General features: G+C 39.7%; 1 protein-coding gene across 3 annotated transcripts in view; it reads left to right on the top strand.

The window, feature by feature from the left end:
- The window catches only part of abcc9 (ATP-binding cassette, sub-family C (CFTR/MRP), member 9), a 53,585-nt gene extending 39,334 nt beyond the window's left edge, over nucleotides 1-14,251 (top strand). For 2 of the 3 annotated variants that reach the window (XM_072672612.1, XM_072672610.1), the window contains 10 exons: nucleotides 356-466; nucleotides 1,462-1,582; nucleotides 3,902-4,032; nucleotides 4,566-4,644; nucleotides 5,940-6,048; nucleotides 7,031-7,134; nucleotides 8,796-8,929; nucleotides 9,207-9,269; nucleotides 10,841-11,007; nucleotides 12,260-12,348. In XM_072672612.1, coding sequence (XP_072528713.1) covers nucleotides 356-466; nucleotides 1,462-1,582; nucleotides 3,902-4,032; nucleotides 4,566-4,644; nucleotides 5,940-6,048; nucleotides 7,031-7,134; nucleotides 8,796-8,929; nucleotides 9,207-9,269; nucleotides 10,841-10,978 — 990 coding nt within the window. In that variant the 3' untranslated portion in view covers nucleotides 10,979-11,007; nucleotides 12,260-12,348. Of the gene's footprint in view, nucleotides 1-355; nucleotides 467-1,461; nucleotides 1,583-3,901; nucleotides 4,033-4,565; nucleotides 4,645-5,939; nucleotides 6,049-7,030; nucleotides 7,135-8,795; nucleotides 8,930-9,206; nucleotides 9,270-10,840; nucleotides 11,008-12,259 lie in introns of all 3 variants that reach the window. The other variant, XM_072672609.1, reaches the window with a different exon arrangement.
- Nucleotides 14,252-14,485: the final 234 nt, after the last annotated feature.

Here is a 14,485-nt window from a genome sequence, read left to right on the forward strand (position 1 = left end):
AACAAGTGGGATGGGTATATATTTGTTTTTTATTAAGTTGCCTAATAATTCTGCACAGTAATAGTTACCTGCACAAAGAGATATCCTCCTAAGAGCCAAATCTAAAAAAAACCCACTCCAACTTCCAAAAATATTAAGCTTTGATATTTATGAGTCTTTTGGGTTGATTGAGAACATAGTTGTTGTTCAATAATAAAAAGAATCCTCTCAAATACAACTTGCCTAATAATTCTGCACACACTGTATGTGAGCCAGTACAGCTTTTAAAAGCTAGTGCTTTTAGTAGAACATGGTAATGATACCAGTAATAGAAATATAGTGTAAATGAGCTTTGTGGGTTTTTTTTCCCTGTCAGGATTACTTGGGTGCTGTGATTGTACTTACGGCTGCTGTGGCTGCCATCTGGATGCCTTTCTATAGACTCCCGCCTGGTCTGGTTGGGCTGGGCCTAACATACGCCCTCACTGTGAGTGAAAAACATTTTTCTCTCTTTATGTAATGATAACTCTTGGATCATTTTTAAAGGGGACATATGATTTTATATTTTATAGTATTGTTTTGTATAACTTTATTTTTTTTACTGTACCTTAAAGACTTAAATATGTAAATGCTTCTGAATGGCTGCCCTGTGATGTGCTTCATTCACAAAAACTGTCCGGGCTGAAATGTGGAAAAGTTCAGACCAGAATTCTTTGGGATGTCTTCCAAATGATACGTTGTGATAATCTCTGCTCATATGTGCTCATGGTTGCGATATCACAGCCTTAATGCATTTATACAACTATGAGCACATATGAGCAGATGTATAATCACAACGTATCGTAAAACAATTGATTTCTTTTGTTCAAATTAGGTCGTGGTGAGGGCTCTGAGTGGTTCAGCGGCCTAATGCGCTGCCACTATGGCCCATGGGTCGCGAGTTTAAATGTATAGTCCCAAGTATAGTTGCATAGCCCCATGCTGCTTTGCCATCAGCGGCCGGAGTCTGAAAGAGCACAATTGGTTGTGCCATCTCCGGGTGGGTAGATGGCGCTCCCTCTCCCCTCATCACTCTTGACGCAACCGGCACAGGTGTCTGTTAGCTGATGAGGTGGAGCTGGGGACCCAGCGCTTTCCTCAGAGCGATGTCGTCGGAAGTTCAAAAAGAGGCGGTGGCTGACTTTGCATGTACTTGTTAAGTTGCTAATGCTAGGGGATTAATTGTTAGTACCAAAATAAACAAAACAAAACAAAAAAAAAATGAAAAAAAAATTTAAAAATTAGGTGGGGGTGAATGGTACATTTTAACCTTAAAGATGTTGATATGTTATGTTAAAAAAAGCAAATGACAGGTAGGTCTGCATGTCATGGCCCTTTTAAATGGACTTTTAATATTGTGCTAAAATTATCCACCATAATTGATCAGTTTAAAGGTTTTTAGTTCATTTGGTATTTGCTGTGCTTCTGTGTTGTTGTGAGCAGGTCACTAACTACCTGAACTGGGTGGTGAGAAACCTGGCAGATTTGGAGGTTCAGATGGCTGCAGTTAAGAAGGTCAATAGCTTCCTGAGCACAGAGTCGGAGAACTATGAAGGTTCCATAGGTACCACATTTCTGGTTCTTTTAGTTTACATACTTTTGCCAATAATATGGAAATGAAAGACACATATAAATAAGGTCATTCAATGTATACCCTGCACTCATATCTGATCTTTTAGAGTAATTAAGGATGAGTTTCTCATAAACACATTCATTGGGATGTGAAAGACAAATACTGATCCAGATCTGGGCTGGTATTCATTAAGCTTGTCAGAGTAGGGGTGCTGATCTAGGATCTGTCCCTGTCAGTAAGGTCGTCATAAATAAGAGAGGAATTTGATCTGAGATCAGAACTCTTTCTCTGCCAAGCTTTGTGAATGTGAGCTTGTCTCGTAATCTCATACGTTTAATCTGTCCGCCCTCATTCCTAGTGCGGTAATTGTTTTCGGTGGGTCTGGGACAGGACAGGCTGACCCCAACCACAGAAATCCCCACATTTCCTGTTTCCTGTCCTACTGTTCGCATGTGGGAATGCGTGACACTCCTCACATTTCCCGATCAGAGAGCTCCCAGTTTTGCAGATGCAGTTTCCATAGTAGCATGATCAGAGACGCAGACTCGTTCGCGACTGTAAACACTCATCTCTCTAGGGAGTGACGGAGGGCTTAGAGGGGAGGATGAGGAGAAGAGAGGGAGATGCTGCAGCAGGAGCATCGCTGGAGCTTTGGTGATAACACAAAGACTCCCCACTGCCAAAGAAAGGCCTTCCCTCCTCCTCAATGACGCAATGGAAAGAAATCACTAAACTCAGAGACTAAACTCTGGAATCCGGACCCAGTGTTAGATAGTCGTGATGATTGCAGGTCGTAAAAGCACTTTGCTTGTCATCTGCTGTATTTTTCCTCTCCACCGTGGTGATTCATGCTCCTTTGTTGCCTGCAGTCAAAGCGCTTTGGCTCACGAGAGCAATTGTTGAGACTGAGATCGCTTTAGTCTAGAGGACAGTAAGTGCAACACACAGACAGTTATTTCTGAGGCGACACTTTGCTTCTCCTACAAACCTTACTGAACACTTGACTACTAATGTTAGCAGTCTAAACACTTCTTAAAGGTCTTATCTATACACTCTATTCAGATAAAGAGGTCTTAGGCTGCACTTAGATCTTTGGCTAGTTTGAGTACTGTTTCTTTTTTTATTGTATATCTGGAGTTATATTACCAGTCATTGTGCGGGCTAGGAAAAAAAGGAAAAGGGAAAAAAGCTGGCTATTTTTAGTCCTAAATTGTAGCATTTCTAGGAATCTGTTTTTGTAACCATTTGAACTGCAGACTTATTCATTATTTATTTATCTTATAGCTTAGGAATAATTCGGTAAGTAACTAAAAGTGCTATTTGACTTTTGTCCACAATGGAATCCTTTTTTTGCTGATATATAGAACCATTTTTTAAAGATACATAAAAACATCAACAAAGGGTTTTCAGCTAATGTGAAGAATCATTTACCATGACAAAGAACCATTTAAGCATCCAAATTTATGTGGAACCTTTGCCTTTACTAAACAGCCCTAAAGAAGAGTGTTACAAAACTTATATGTACAGTACTGTTCGACCTCACATCACCAATCATTTATTTTGTTTCCAGTCAAAACACCCATTAAGTAAGTTAATTTTCAGATTTAGGAAAAAAGGCAGAAAGCATGCATACCTTCCATTCTCTTCAAAACACTCCATTTCAGGAAATGTTTTCCATAGAAATTTTCACCATCCAAATAATCCCAGTTAAAAGTAGTTAGTCCACATTTCTGTAAACAGCTGCAGCTTCACCAGTTTGATTTGGTTACATTTTCTTCTTTTTGTATCTGTCTGCTTTTCTCAGTAGGAGCATCTTGATAAGCTCTGCATCTTTTCAGACCCATAGTGTTGATTCATCTTCTTACAATGGAAGGGTAGACAGAAACACCTGTGGATGTTTTCAGATCTGAACTGAGAGTGAAGCTCGATTTTTATTCGTACTTCTTACTTAAGAAGTGATGTTCGTCTACTGAAAATATATAAATATATATATTTTTTGCACAGTACCGTAATGTAATGAGTGAGAAATTAACATTTTCATCACAGCTCAATTTTTTTTCCCCCATCTAGAGTGTAGTGATCTATCTCATTGGCAGCACACAACCCACAGATATAAATACACATTACAAAGTATAAGAGGACACAAGGATGTGGAATTTAATTGAAAATGTACATTTTTAAGGAAAATCATAACCATCTAACCATAATAATCACTACATCTTAAAAGTCAATAATAGAATGGAGAATGAAAAGTGGCATTACAGTCAGATTAAAAGGTTATTGTGCTTTTTATGTGTTCTCTGTCTCTAGATGTGTCCCAGGTTCCAGAGGACTGGCCTCAGCATGGTGAGATTAAGATCCAGGACCTGTGTGTGAGATATGACCCCATGCTGAAACCTGTTCTGAAACACGTTAATGCCTTCATCAACCCGGGACAGAAGGTAGGATTGACCAAGAGACCCTGGTCAAAACACCTGTAGAACGCGATGTGCAAATCCTGCTCTGGTAATATTGCTGTTTTTCTGGGGGTTTTTTTACAAACAAATAGACAATCCATCATCCTTGCGGATAAAGATCTATGTTGTAGTGGTGCTGTTCAAACACAGAGAACAAACGCCACATTCAGTTCACATCACAGCAGTGCCACAAGCAGGCTCCTCAGTGTCACCCAGCTGGCGGTTTTGTCACAGCAGTGTTTATTTTCTCACGTCTTTCACATCCAAACGTTCTCCTCACCATGACTCTTCACAAGTACTGCCTACAGACTCTACCTGAGGCACACTGAGAACATTTGTAACCTTCATTCAAATCAAAGCAGACCAACTCAGTCTTCACTTTTTCGAGAAAGGCTTCACTTCATCGTTATCATCCTGGCTCTAAACAAAGAGAGTATTTGGTCGGCTTAAATCTAACCATTGGTCTGTTGTTTTCTCTCACATTCTCTCACTCTCTCACTCTCTCTCTCCCCCCCCAGGTGGGCATTTGTGGTAGAACAGGCAGTGGAAAGTCCTCACTGTCTCTGGCCTTCTTCAACATGGTGGATGTGTTTGAAGGTATATATATATTTTTTTTTTTACTCCTGCTGCTTCAAGAGTGTCTGCCACAGCCTGTGCTTACAGTAGCTTGACTTCAGAGGGAAGCTGTAGTGCACTGTCATTTTGAATATGGCATAACTCTCTCGTTAAGCTTAGGTGAATTCAGGGCTGAGTGTAGCAGCACCTGTCCTTTTCCCACACGTTCAGCTCCAGAGGAACTAGGCCTGCATGCTTTGTCCATAGTAAATGGACTTAAAAGTAAATGGTCCTAAAGTAGAAAGATGATTTTTTTTTTCTTTTGTTTGTTTTGTTTTGTTTAAACTGTTACTTCTTGAGAGAATCTCACTGATAGAGAACACTCTGTGCCCAACTCCGGCTAGTCTTTTGCTTCCTTTGTTTATGCTGCGCTGCTTATGGTTCCTGTCACTTTGACAAGCGATGCTGATGTCATGTGGAGGCATTAGCTTTTAGAGCACTCCAGCACTTTGGTCCAGGCTTGTTGAGACTTAAACTCATGCTCAACATTACCTCCAGTGCGATTCATACACCCTGTAACTTGAGGTTTTTGTGCTTGGGACACAGCTACATTTTAAAACCAGACACTTAGATAGCTATGGATAGAAGCAATGGGGCAAACAGAACAAAGTTACATGATGTATTATACATTAGTACATTAGTACGTAATAATATGTATGCAGTGTTTTTTGTTTTTTACAATGTGATCTATTATTTATGTATCTTAATAGATTAAAACAGTCATTCAGTCACATGTAATTTATCATTTGACAACATTCTGGCATTATTTAACTGCATGTAACTGTAGAATACTCATTTCCCCCCCCCTTCTCAGGTCAGTGAGTTGAGGCTGCTAATGTGGCCAAACTCAACAATGTGCACAATCATTTTCTGAACATGACTTGTGTTCAGTAAAATCTCTTAAAGTTGGGATTGAGTAAACACACACTTGCACTGTGTCCATATAAAGCTAAAGTGAGAAGCCTGAAGGGTTTAGTATTGGATCTGTTTTTTTGTTCATGTGCTAAAAGTTGACTTTGTGCAAAAGCAGGGTGATGATCTAGGATTAGGTTTTGCTGTTCCAAATCCTGATGGTTATGATTAGGGAATGATCAGCTGTGCTGGAAAGACACACTGTTTTCCTTTCCACGCTTTTGTTTTTCCATTTCATTTTTAAACAGAATATTTTTCCCCCTGTGATTCATTTTGAGATCTTTCTGTTCAGAAATAAGTTCTATAGAGAACAAAAAATGTTTTTGCTTGAACTGAACCTTTTTTCTTTTCTTTTTTTCCACCAGGAAAGATCATCATCGATGGCATTGATATTTGCAAACTGCCCCTGCAGACCCTGAGATCCCGTCTGTCCATCATTCTTCAGGATCCAGTCCTCTTCAGTGGCTCCATCCGGTATTAACAATCACACACGTGCATCCTCTCTCGCGCTATCTCTCTTCTGAAGGAGAAAGCTAAGGATCAATTCTAACCCAAACAGACAAGGCCAGTGATAACAAACACCCACTTCCTCATCACTTAATGAGAAACGGCCTGAGGATGTTTTACTTTTTGAGAGTTGCATAAACCTCTTAAATGCACAGTGTAATTACCAATGCCATGACAGACTTTGCTGAGAGGATCCAAGGCCTCCATCGACATGGCCACAGTCAAAGCAGTCTCACCCGCTTCTTCTACTCCTCTACCCTGACAAAAACAAACAGGCAGCTTGAAAGCTTTGGTATTATTACATGTCACTGCCAACTGCAGTTCATGAAAGAACCTCTTTGAAAATATCTTGGGGTGGTGTTGTATGTTGCATGCACTGATGCCCAGCATCATACGTTTTTCTTTTTTTCGTTTTTTTTTCTAAACAACTCGCAGACAACCCAGTTGCAGAAGACGGAAAGCTTGTTTAAAGAGAAAGGGCGTATGAAAGCTCATCCTTGTTGCATCATTTGGGGGAGGGTTTAGGGCAGCCTGTTGCCACAGTGATGGTTTACATGAAGCAGAGTTAATAGCTTGTTGGTCCCTGGAGAATCTGTGCTAATATAGCAAAGGTCTGGTGGCTCAGAGACACGGAGGGCCAAGACCCAGGACAGCATGGCAGGCTTTTTCGCAGTGCACTCAGTGGGAAATGCAGCGCAGTGATAAAGACATCTATTGTGGTAGAGCTTTCCCCAGTGGAACTAAAGGAACTTGAAAGTTGGTGGAGTGAAGCCAGACTCGTTGCCTTTGCCTCTTATGGTCATGTATTGTGCTTCTTTCAAGCGTTCTAGATGCACTAGATGTACACTGTCAGCATGTTTAGATAGAGCATTTGTGTGTTTATGTATTGGTGCTTTTTTGCTTGTGTTTCCTAATCTTTTTGAGTTTTTCCATGTGCATTCCTTCCCAGATTTAACCTCGACCCAGAGCGCACCTGCACTGATGACAGGCTGTGGGAGGCTCTGGAAATTGCCCAGTTGAAGAATATGGTCAAAGCACTCCCAGGAGGGCTGGGTACGCTAATAGAAATTCATTCAATACTGCAGATGTCCTTAAACGACACCATGCTTTTGTTTTAGCCAGCAAAAACTTTCATTTGTAAAGGTTAAAGGGTTTTGAGGACATTTGAATACATTTATAATTACCCTAGGAATATACACACGTGGACAAAATTGTTGGTACCCCTCGGTTAATAAAAGAAAAATCCACAATGGTCACAGAAATAACTTGAATCTGACAAATGTAATAATAAATGCAAATTCTATGAAAATTAACAAATGAAAATCCGACATTGATTTTGAACCATGCTTCAAGATAATTATTTAAAAAAATAAACTCATTAAACAGGCCTGGACAAAAATGATGGTACCCCTGAAAATAATGGGACCAAAGGGACATGTTAAATCAAGGTGTGTCCACTAATTAGCATCACAGGTGTCTACAATCTTGTAATCAGTCAGTGGGCATGTAATGTAGGGCTACAGGTAGTCCCTGTGCTGTTTGGTGACATGGTATGTACCACACTCAACATGGACCAGAGGAAGCGAAGGAAAGAGTTGCCTCAGGAGATTAGATAGAAAATTATAGACAAGCATGTTAAAGGTAAAGGTTATAAGATCATCTCCAAGCAGCTTGATGTTCCTGTGACTACAATTGCACATATTATTGTTATTATATATTATTATTATTATATATACATATTATTATTATTATTTAAGATCCATGGGACTGTAGACAACCTCCCTCCGTAACCGCAGGAGGAAAATTGATGACAAATCAAAGAGACAGATAATACGAATGGTAACAAAAGAGCACAGAAAAACTTCTAAAGAGATTAAAGGTGAACTTCAAGCTCAGGAAACACCAGTGTCAGATTGCACCATCCGTCGTTGTTTGAGCCAAAGTGGACTTCATGGGAGACAACCAAGGAGGACACTATCGTTGAAAAAAAATCATAAAAAAGCCAGACTGGATTCAGAATAGAGCTGATGTGCCTTGGCAAAAAGTTAATTTTTTGTCCATAGGAAATTCTCCCAGAAGCTTTGGGGCTTGTCAATATGTAGTTTGGGGCAAGTAGCCCCAAAGCTTCTGGGAGAATTTCCTATGGACAAAAATTGAACTTTTTGCCAAGGCACATCAGCTCTATTCTGATGTGGCCTTCTATGAGCCCTGATCTAAATCCTATTGAGCATCTTTGGAAGAAGCTGAAACATGCAGTCTGGGACAACTCTGAGACAAACCTGAGACAACTGGAGCAGTTTGCTCATGAGGAGTGGGCCAAAATACCAGCTGAGAGGTGCAGAAGTCTCATTGACAGTTACAGGAATTGTTTGATTGCAGTGATTGCCTCAAAAGGTTGTGCAACAAAATGTTAAGGGTAGCATCATTTCTATCCAGGAGTTTTTTATTTTTATTTTTTATAATTCTGTTGAAGCATGGTTGAAAAGCATCTTCATCTTGTATTGTTTAATTTTCATAGCATTTTTATTTATTATTACTTTTATCAGATTTAAGTTATTTCTTTGACCATTGTGGTTTTTCTTTCATTAACCGAAGGCTACCAACAATTCTGTCTATGTGTGTATGTGGTTACTACGCTTCACTACGCTATGACAGCTGCAACGTCTCATTTATGATTACCCCTTCCTTAAAACCCTATCCCAATGTGTCTGTAGATGCTGTAATAACAGAGGGAGGGGAGAACTTCAGTGTGGGTCAGCGTCAGCTCTTCTGCCTTGCCCGAGCCTTTGTCCGCAAGAGCAGCATCCTCATCATGGATGAAGCCACAGCCTCCATTGACATGGCCACGGTAAAAGCTGTCTGCTCTGTTTCTTTTACTCCTCTAGCCCTGAGCCAAGCCTGCGGATGCATGATGACAACAAATTCCATTTCCCTCCTAACATTTTATTCGGCCAGTTGAGCAGAGCATAGATTTATTCCGCCTGGCTTTGGTGTGCAGGCTTTTTTGGACCTTGAATTTCACAGGCGGTGATAACTGAGTGTTCTTCATCAGATAGTTTACATGGAGCCATCAAATTTTAAAATAGCAGTTGCTGAGTCTCTTCTCTGTGCATTTGTCTTCTCAGGAGAACATTTTACAGAAGGTGGTGATGACAGCGTTTGCTGACCGCACTGTTGTTACCATCGCAGTAAGTTTCGCCTTACACTAAACACCATAAGTTACTCATCGCTGCACTGTGGGAAAGTTAGTAATGAATGTCTTAGACTCAAATCCAAAAAGGACTCTTAAAATGGTGTAAGGGATCTGTAATTCTTGCCAGACTTTAAGATGTCCTCTTGCCTAAAGTAGTATTGCTGGAAGGTTCTGATGTCCTTGCCATAGACGAACCAGCTTTATGTTATGAAGATGTACTTAACGGAATGACTTATTGAATGATAATAGTTACTGAATAGTTACTGCTAGCAGAGAAGTTGCAGCTAGTGTAGTAAATGGACCATCTTCTAGAATCAATGCTTTGCTACTACAATTTTGATTGCTGTAGAATTAATGACTACAAGGCTTCCATTCTTGTTGGATAACCTGGATTTAGGTTAGTAGGGTAAAAACAATGGATTTCAAGATGTGGCTTTGGACTGGCGAAGTGACATTTTTCTTGGTTAATTATACAATTGGTAAGAGGGTTCTCAGTTGTTGAAAGTTACAGAATCAACAATAGAATTTGCATATATTCACACATACTGATCAGCCATAACATTTAAAACCACCTGCCGAACATTGTGTAGGTTCTGCTTGTGCTGCCAGAGTAGCTCTGTCCATAAAAGGGACCACTACCATTAAGTAATACTGTCACCATGAAGGTCTGCAGTGATGTTTATGTGACATGTAACAGTAACACACACAATAATGCCAGGACCCAAAGTTTCCTAGCAAAGCATTGCCCAAAACATCACACTTTCTCAATCAACTTGTCTTCATCAAATAGTGAATCATGGTGCAAGCTCTTTCAAAAGCAAGTGACACACGTACACTTACTTACTTACTGGTGGCCATTGACAAGGGTCAGCATGAGCACTCTGACTGGTCTGGGGATACATAGCAAGCTGTTTCCTCTCCTTATCCTAGCCGACAATAACTTTTCCAAAAATTTGCACTACAGTAGCTCTTCTCTGTGATTAGTCCAAAAGGCCTAGAGTTAACTTCCCACGTATCAATAAGCCTTTGGTGCCCATGACCCTGCTGCCAATTCACCGGTTGTCCTTCCTTGGACCACTTTTAGTGAGTACTGACCACTGCATACCAGTAACACAAGCCCTGCCAGATGTTTTGGAGTGACCCAGTGGCCTAGCCATCCAAGTTTGTATCTTGTCAAATTGTCTCAAATCCTTAAGGTTGCCAATTTGTCCTGCTTCCAACACATCACCTGTAAGAACTGACTGCTCACTAGCTGTCTAATATTTATACCCCACCCCTTGACAGATACCACTTTAACAAGGTTATCAAAGTCCTCTCTGTGAAAAGGTCTTTTACTAAGCCTTGGACCTATTTACAAGGCCCTGGTCTCTATTCTTATGCTTTCTTCACTTTTCTACATTCCCATTTTACCTGCCCTCATCTGCTTTTCCCAATTCTTTTTACTCCTTATCTTTGTATGTCTCTCTCTCTCTCTCTCTCTCTCTCTCTCTCTCTCTCTCTCTCTCTGGTCACATTCTTCTCTCCTGTTTCTCTCTGTCATTCTCTCTCTTTCTTTCTGTGGCACAGCATCTGGTCTCCTCCATCCTGGAGGCGGAGCAGGTGCTGGTGTTTTCCTCTGGAATTCTGGTCGAGTGCGACAGTGCTGCTAACCTGTTAGCGCAGGAGGACAGCCTCTTCAGCATTCTCGTTCGCACGCACAAGTAACCTCGCCCACAGCCCCACCCGGCATCCCGGTTGGTAATCCCATAACCGTCATGTGTGCCTTTTTGAGTCCTATCTACTCCATGTAATGCACAAAAGATTAAGATATATTTTGCCATATGTTTACATAATTATAATTAGCAGTTTCTGGTATGTGCATGTAATCGTAGGTCTGACTTTAACATGAAACTTGAAGAAGAAAACCAAAAAAGCAGATTAAAAAAAAAGCCTATAAATGCAGCAGCTATAAAACTACTAGGTAGTTAACTGATTAATTGTCTTCTCTCCCTGTCTACACTCTAAGCAAAAAGGCTTTATATTGAACTGAAAAGGGTTCTTTAAGGTCTAACAATAGTGGAACCATTTTTGTGTAGAACCCCTATTAAACAATTCTATAATAAACCATCTACAGAGGGGTTTCCTTGAATATGAAGGTTTCTTTACTAAATAACCCTTGAAGAGCCATTGTAAAGGATGTAGCAAATACCCCTACACACAGTAAACCCTGTTAAATTTATGTAACTTAAAATATTTAAGGCAATATTTAACTAATAATATATTATTTTATTGTATTCTATATTATTTTATATATATTATATTATTGTATTTATTATATACAATATTCATTCAGATAATGAATGTATAGCACCAACATTTTTTTACAAATCAAAACTCCCCCTTTGCTTAAAGTGTAGTGCACAGAATTTGCACTTCTATAAAGTTCAAGGCATTGCTGCTTAACATTTGTGTAGAATGGTTTTGTATTGCTGCTGTTGTATCTGGCAGCACGGAGGACTCAGCTGGCAGCACTTGCTACTGTTTGCCTCTGCTGTTCTGCAGGAGTTTATATAAATGGTAGAATAGTGTATTACTTTTCAGAGCTGGACCCTATTGTTTCCATAAACAGGAGGCTTGTTCTCCCCGTGACACATGGCTCCGCTCTGTGATGTAAACTGAGATGCATGTATACTAGCTTAATTACGATATCTCACCCATAAGCTGACCATGTGTTAGAATGTAAGGAACACTATAGTATAGCACTTATTTTCTTCAGTATTCTATGTAGAATCATTCATACAATAAAGAGCGAAATATAGCTTTAAAATAATAATTAAATTAATTTAGTATTTTAAGTATCTATTCGCAGTCACAAGATCATTTTTAATCATTTATGTTATTAGAAATGTTGATTCCATTCATTTAAATGGTGTGTAAATCAGTAGTTGGCAATATCTGTGTGTTTATATATCTGTTCGCCTGTGTGTGTTTTTTTTTTCCTGCCAGCACCGAGTACACACTATCCTGACAGCCGACCTCGTGATTGTGATGAAGAGAGGGAACATCCTAGAGTATGGTAAACCAGAGACGCTGATGGAGCAGGAGGACGGCATGTTCGCGTCTTTTGTCAAAGCGGACATGTAGAGGCACTGACCCCTTCCCACAATCCATCCACACACACCCACACCTTGCACACACCGTCCTCCGCCTTAAAGAAGTACAGTCTGCCAAGTTCAAACCTGAAAGGACTGATTTACAATCAGATGCGCTGTCCAGCCGGCGCTCTCCTTTGTTCTTCTTGTTTACTTTTCTTTCTTTTCTTTTTTTTTGTTCATGCTTACTTGTTATTATGTTATGTTAATAATCTGTACGTTAAATCAGCAGCTATTATATCGTCATTTGAAACCCTTGTATCTCCAAACCTTCAGCGGAGTGAAGCAAATGGGGGTTACGATGTTTCCTAATGATGACATCAATATACTGTATTGACTGGTACCAACACTGTATAGGGTTGTCAGCACATGAAAAAAGCTGGCAAACTGTCTGTCTGTCTGATGTGCATTGCTGACTAGTCCTCGGGGCGATGGAGAAAGACTGCCCGCACCGCAGAGGCACAAATAACTATGCAAAGAGTTATTATATATATACCCCAAACCAATGGTCCTGTGATGTCTTCGGACTGGCCTCTTTTAGCAACAGCTTGTGCTTCCTGATAAGGTGAAGGCAGACTCTTCACCACCGAGCATTTTCATTTACACCACAGACCTGTATGTTAGAGAACTTGTTTTTAATTCTTTTATATCTATGTTGTACTCTGCTGCTTCTCTTGCTAAAGCCAAATTATTGTCCTAGCTTTCAGCTTTAGATTTGCTTTTTTTGTTTGTGCTGCTCATACTTTTCCAGTGGCACGTGTAAAATTTGTGTTACATTCGTCTTTGCTTTTATTCTGTTATTCTCCATGTCTGTGTCTGAAGATGGCCACTGAAAAAACAAAAGCTCATGAACCCAATTTATCTTATTTGAATGTCTACATTTCCATCATTTCCACTAAGCTTGGACGATAATGTAAATGACCATGTAGCCTGATGTTAATACCATTACTATGTCATTACCAACTGGTCTATGCCCTCATAGATGCCCTAGAAGTAACATACCATAAAATCTAAACCCTGTTGTGTCCTCTTTCTAAAGAAAATCTTGGTAAAACACAACAGCCACTTCAGGAGAATATGGTGTTGCTGATACTTGTAATGCTGGAGAGCAGCACATCAACACCTGATTCTGCTAGTTATCAAAAAACTGTGCAAACCAGGTGGTTGATTTTCAAAAAATGGTTCTAAATAGCACCAACAAAGTGTTAATTATTAAAGCCAAAAATTCTGATGATGTGCTGTATTTTGGTCATGTAGAAATGATACACATTTTAATTAAGTAAATTCTGTGTTCTTTTGTTTGTTTGTTTGTTTTACTGTAGGCTGACCTAAAACCATTGATGAATTGAGCCTGTTTTTGCTCAGCCTGGCAGGAAAGCATGAGCTCAGTTTAACTCTTCATGTTTTAATACTGAAAATCAGAGCTGAGAAAACTGGGGTCTAATCACAAGGGCTGCTCTACTGTGTTAAGCAGATAGGATGTTTATCACTCTACTCTCTGGGACTTGTTACAGCCAGCAGTTGCTTTTTATATGACCTGTGAGCAGCACCGCATCGTCTTCTTTAAAGCAAAGGAGCACAACCCTCTTTAGGCCGTAATCCTTCTCCACACTTCTATACTGTATGGGAAAGTGCTTCAGTATGCCAGAGAATTTGTATTTCCTGCAGTGTGTGAAAGGATACAGTTTAATGCAATAACCTTTTTCATGCCTTTTGTGTTGGATGATAGTTTGTCTTAAATGTACATATGTAAGTACTGTCAGTAGCATAAACATGTATCATGTCATTATACTGTGTGCCTACTTTTTTACACTTGAACTGAATAAATTGGAGCCTTTCTCTCATAGATGGAATTTGTATCCTTTGTTACTTATCAGTAGCTTTTTTCTAAATGTCCAAATTTGAGTTTTATGTAAAGATTTGGGCAGCACTGGTCAAAATGTTTGAAATCTGTGAAAGTAAGCTACATATTTTACAAACTAGTACTATTTGCTATATATATATATTTCCACAATAGAGGTATGAACTGTTTTCTACAACAAAATTAAGCTGTTGATGTTAGAGGCTTGAGCAGTCACTG

This window comes from Salminus brasiliensis, chromosome 2, assembly GCF_030463535.1.
Source record: "Salminus brasiliensis chromosome 2, fSalBra1.hap2, whole genome shotgun sequence".
Taxonomy (NCBI): domain Eukaryota; kingdom Metazoa; phylum Chordata; class Actinopteri; order Characiformes; family Bryconidae; genus Salminus; species Salminus brasiliensis.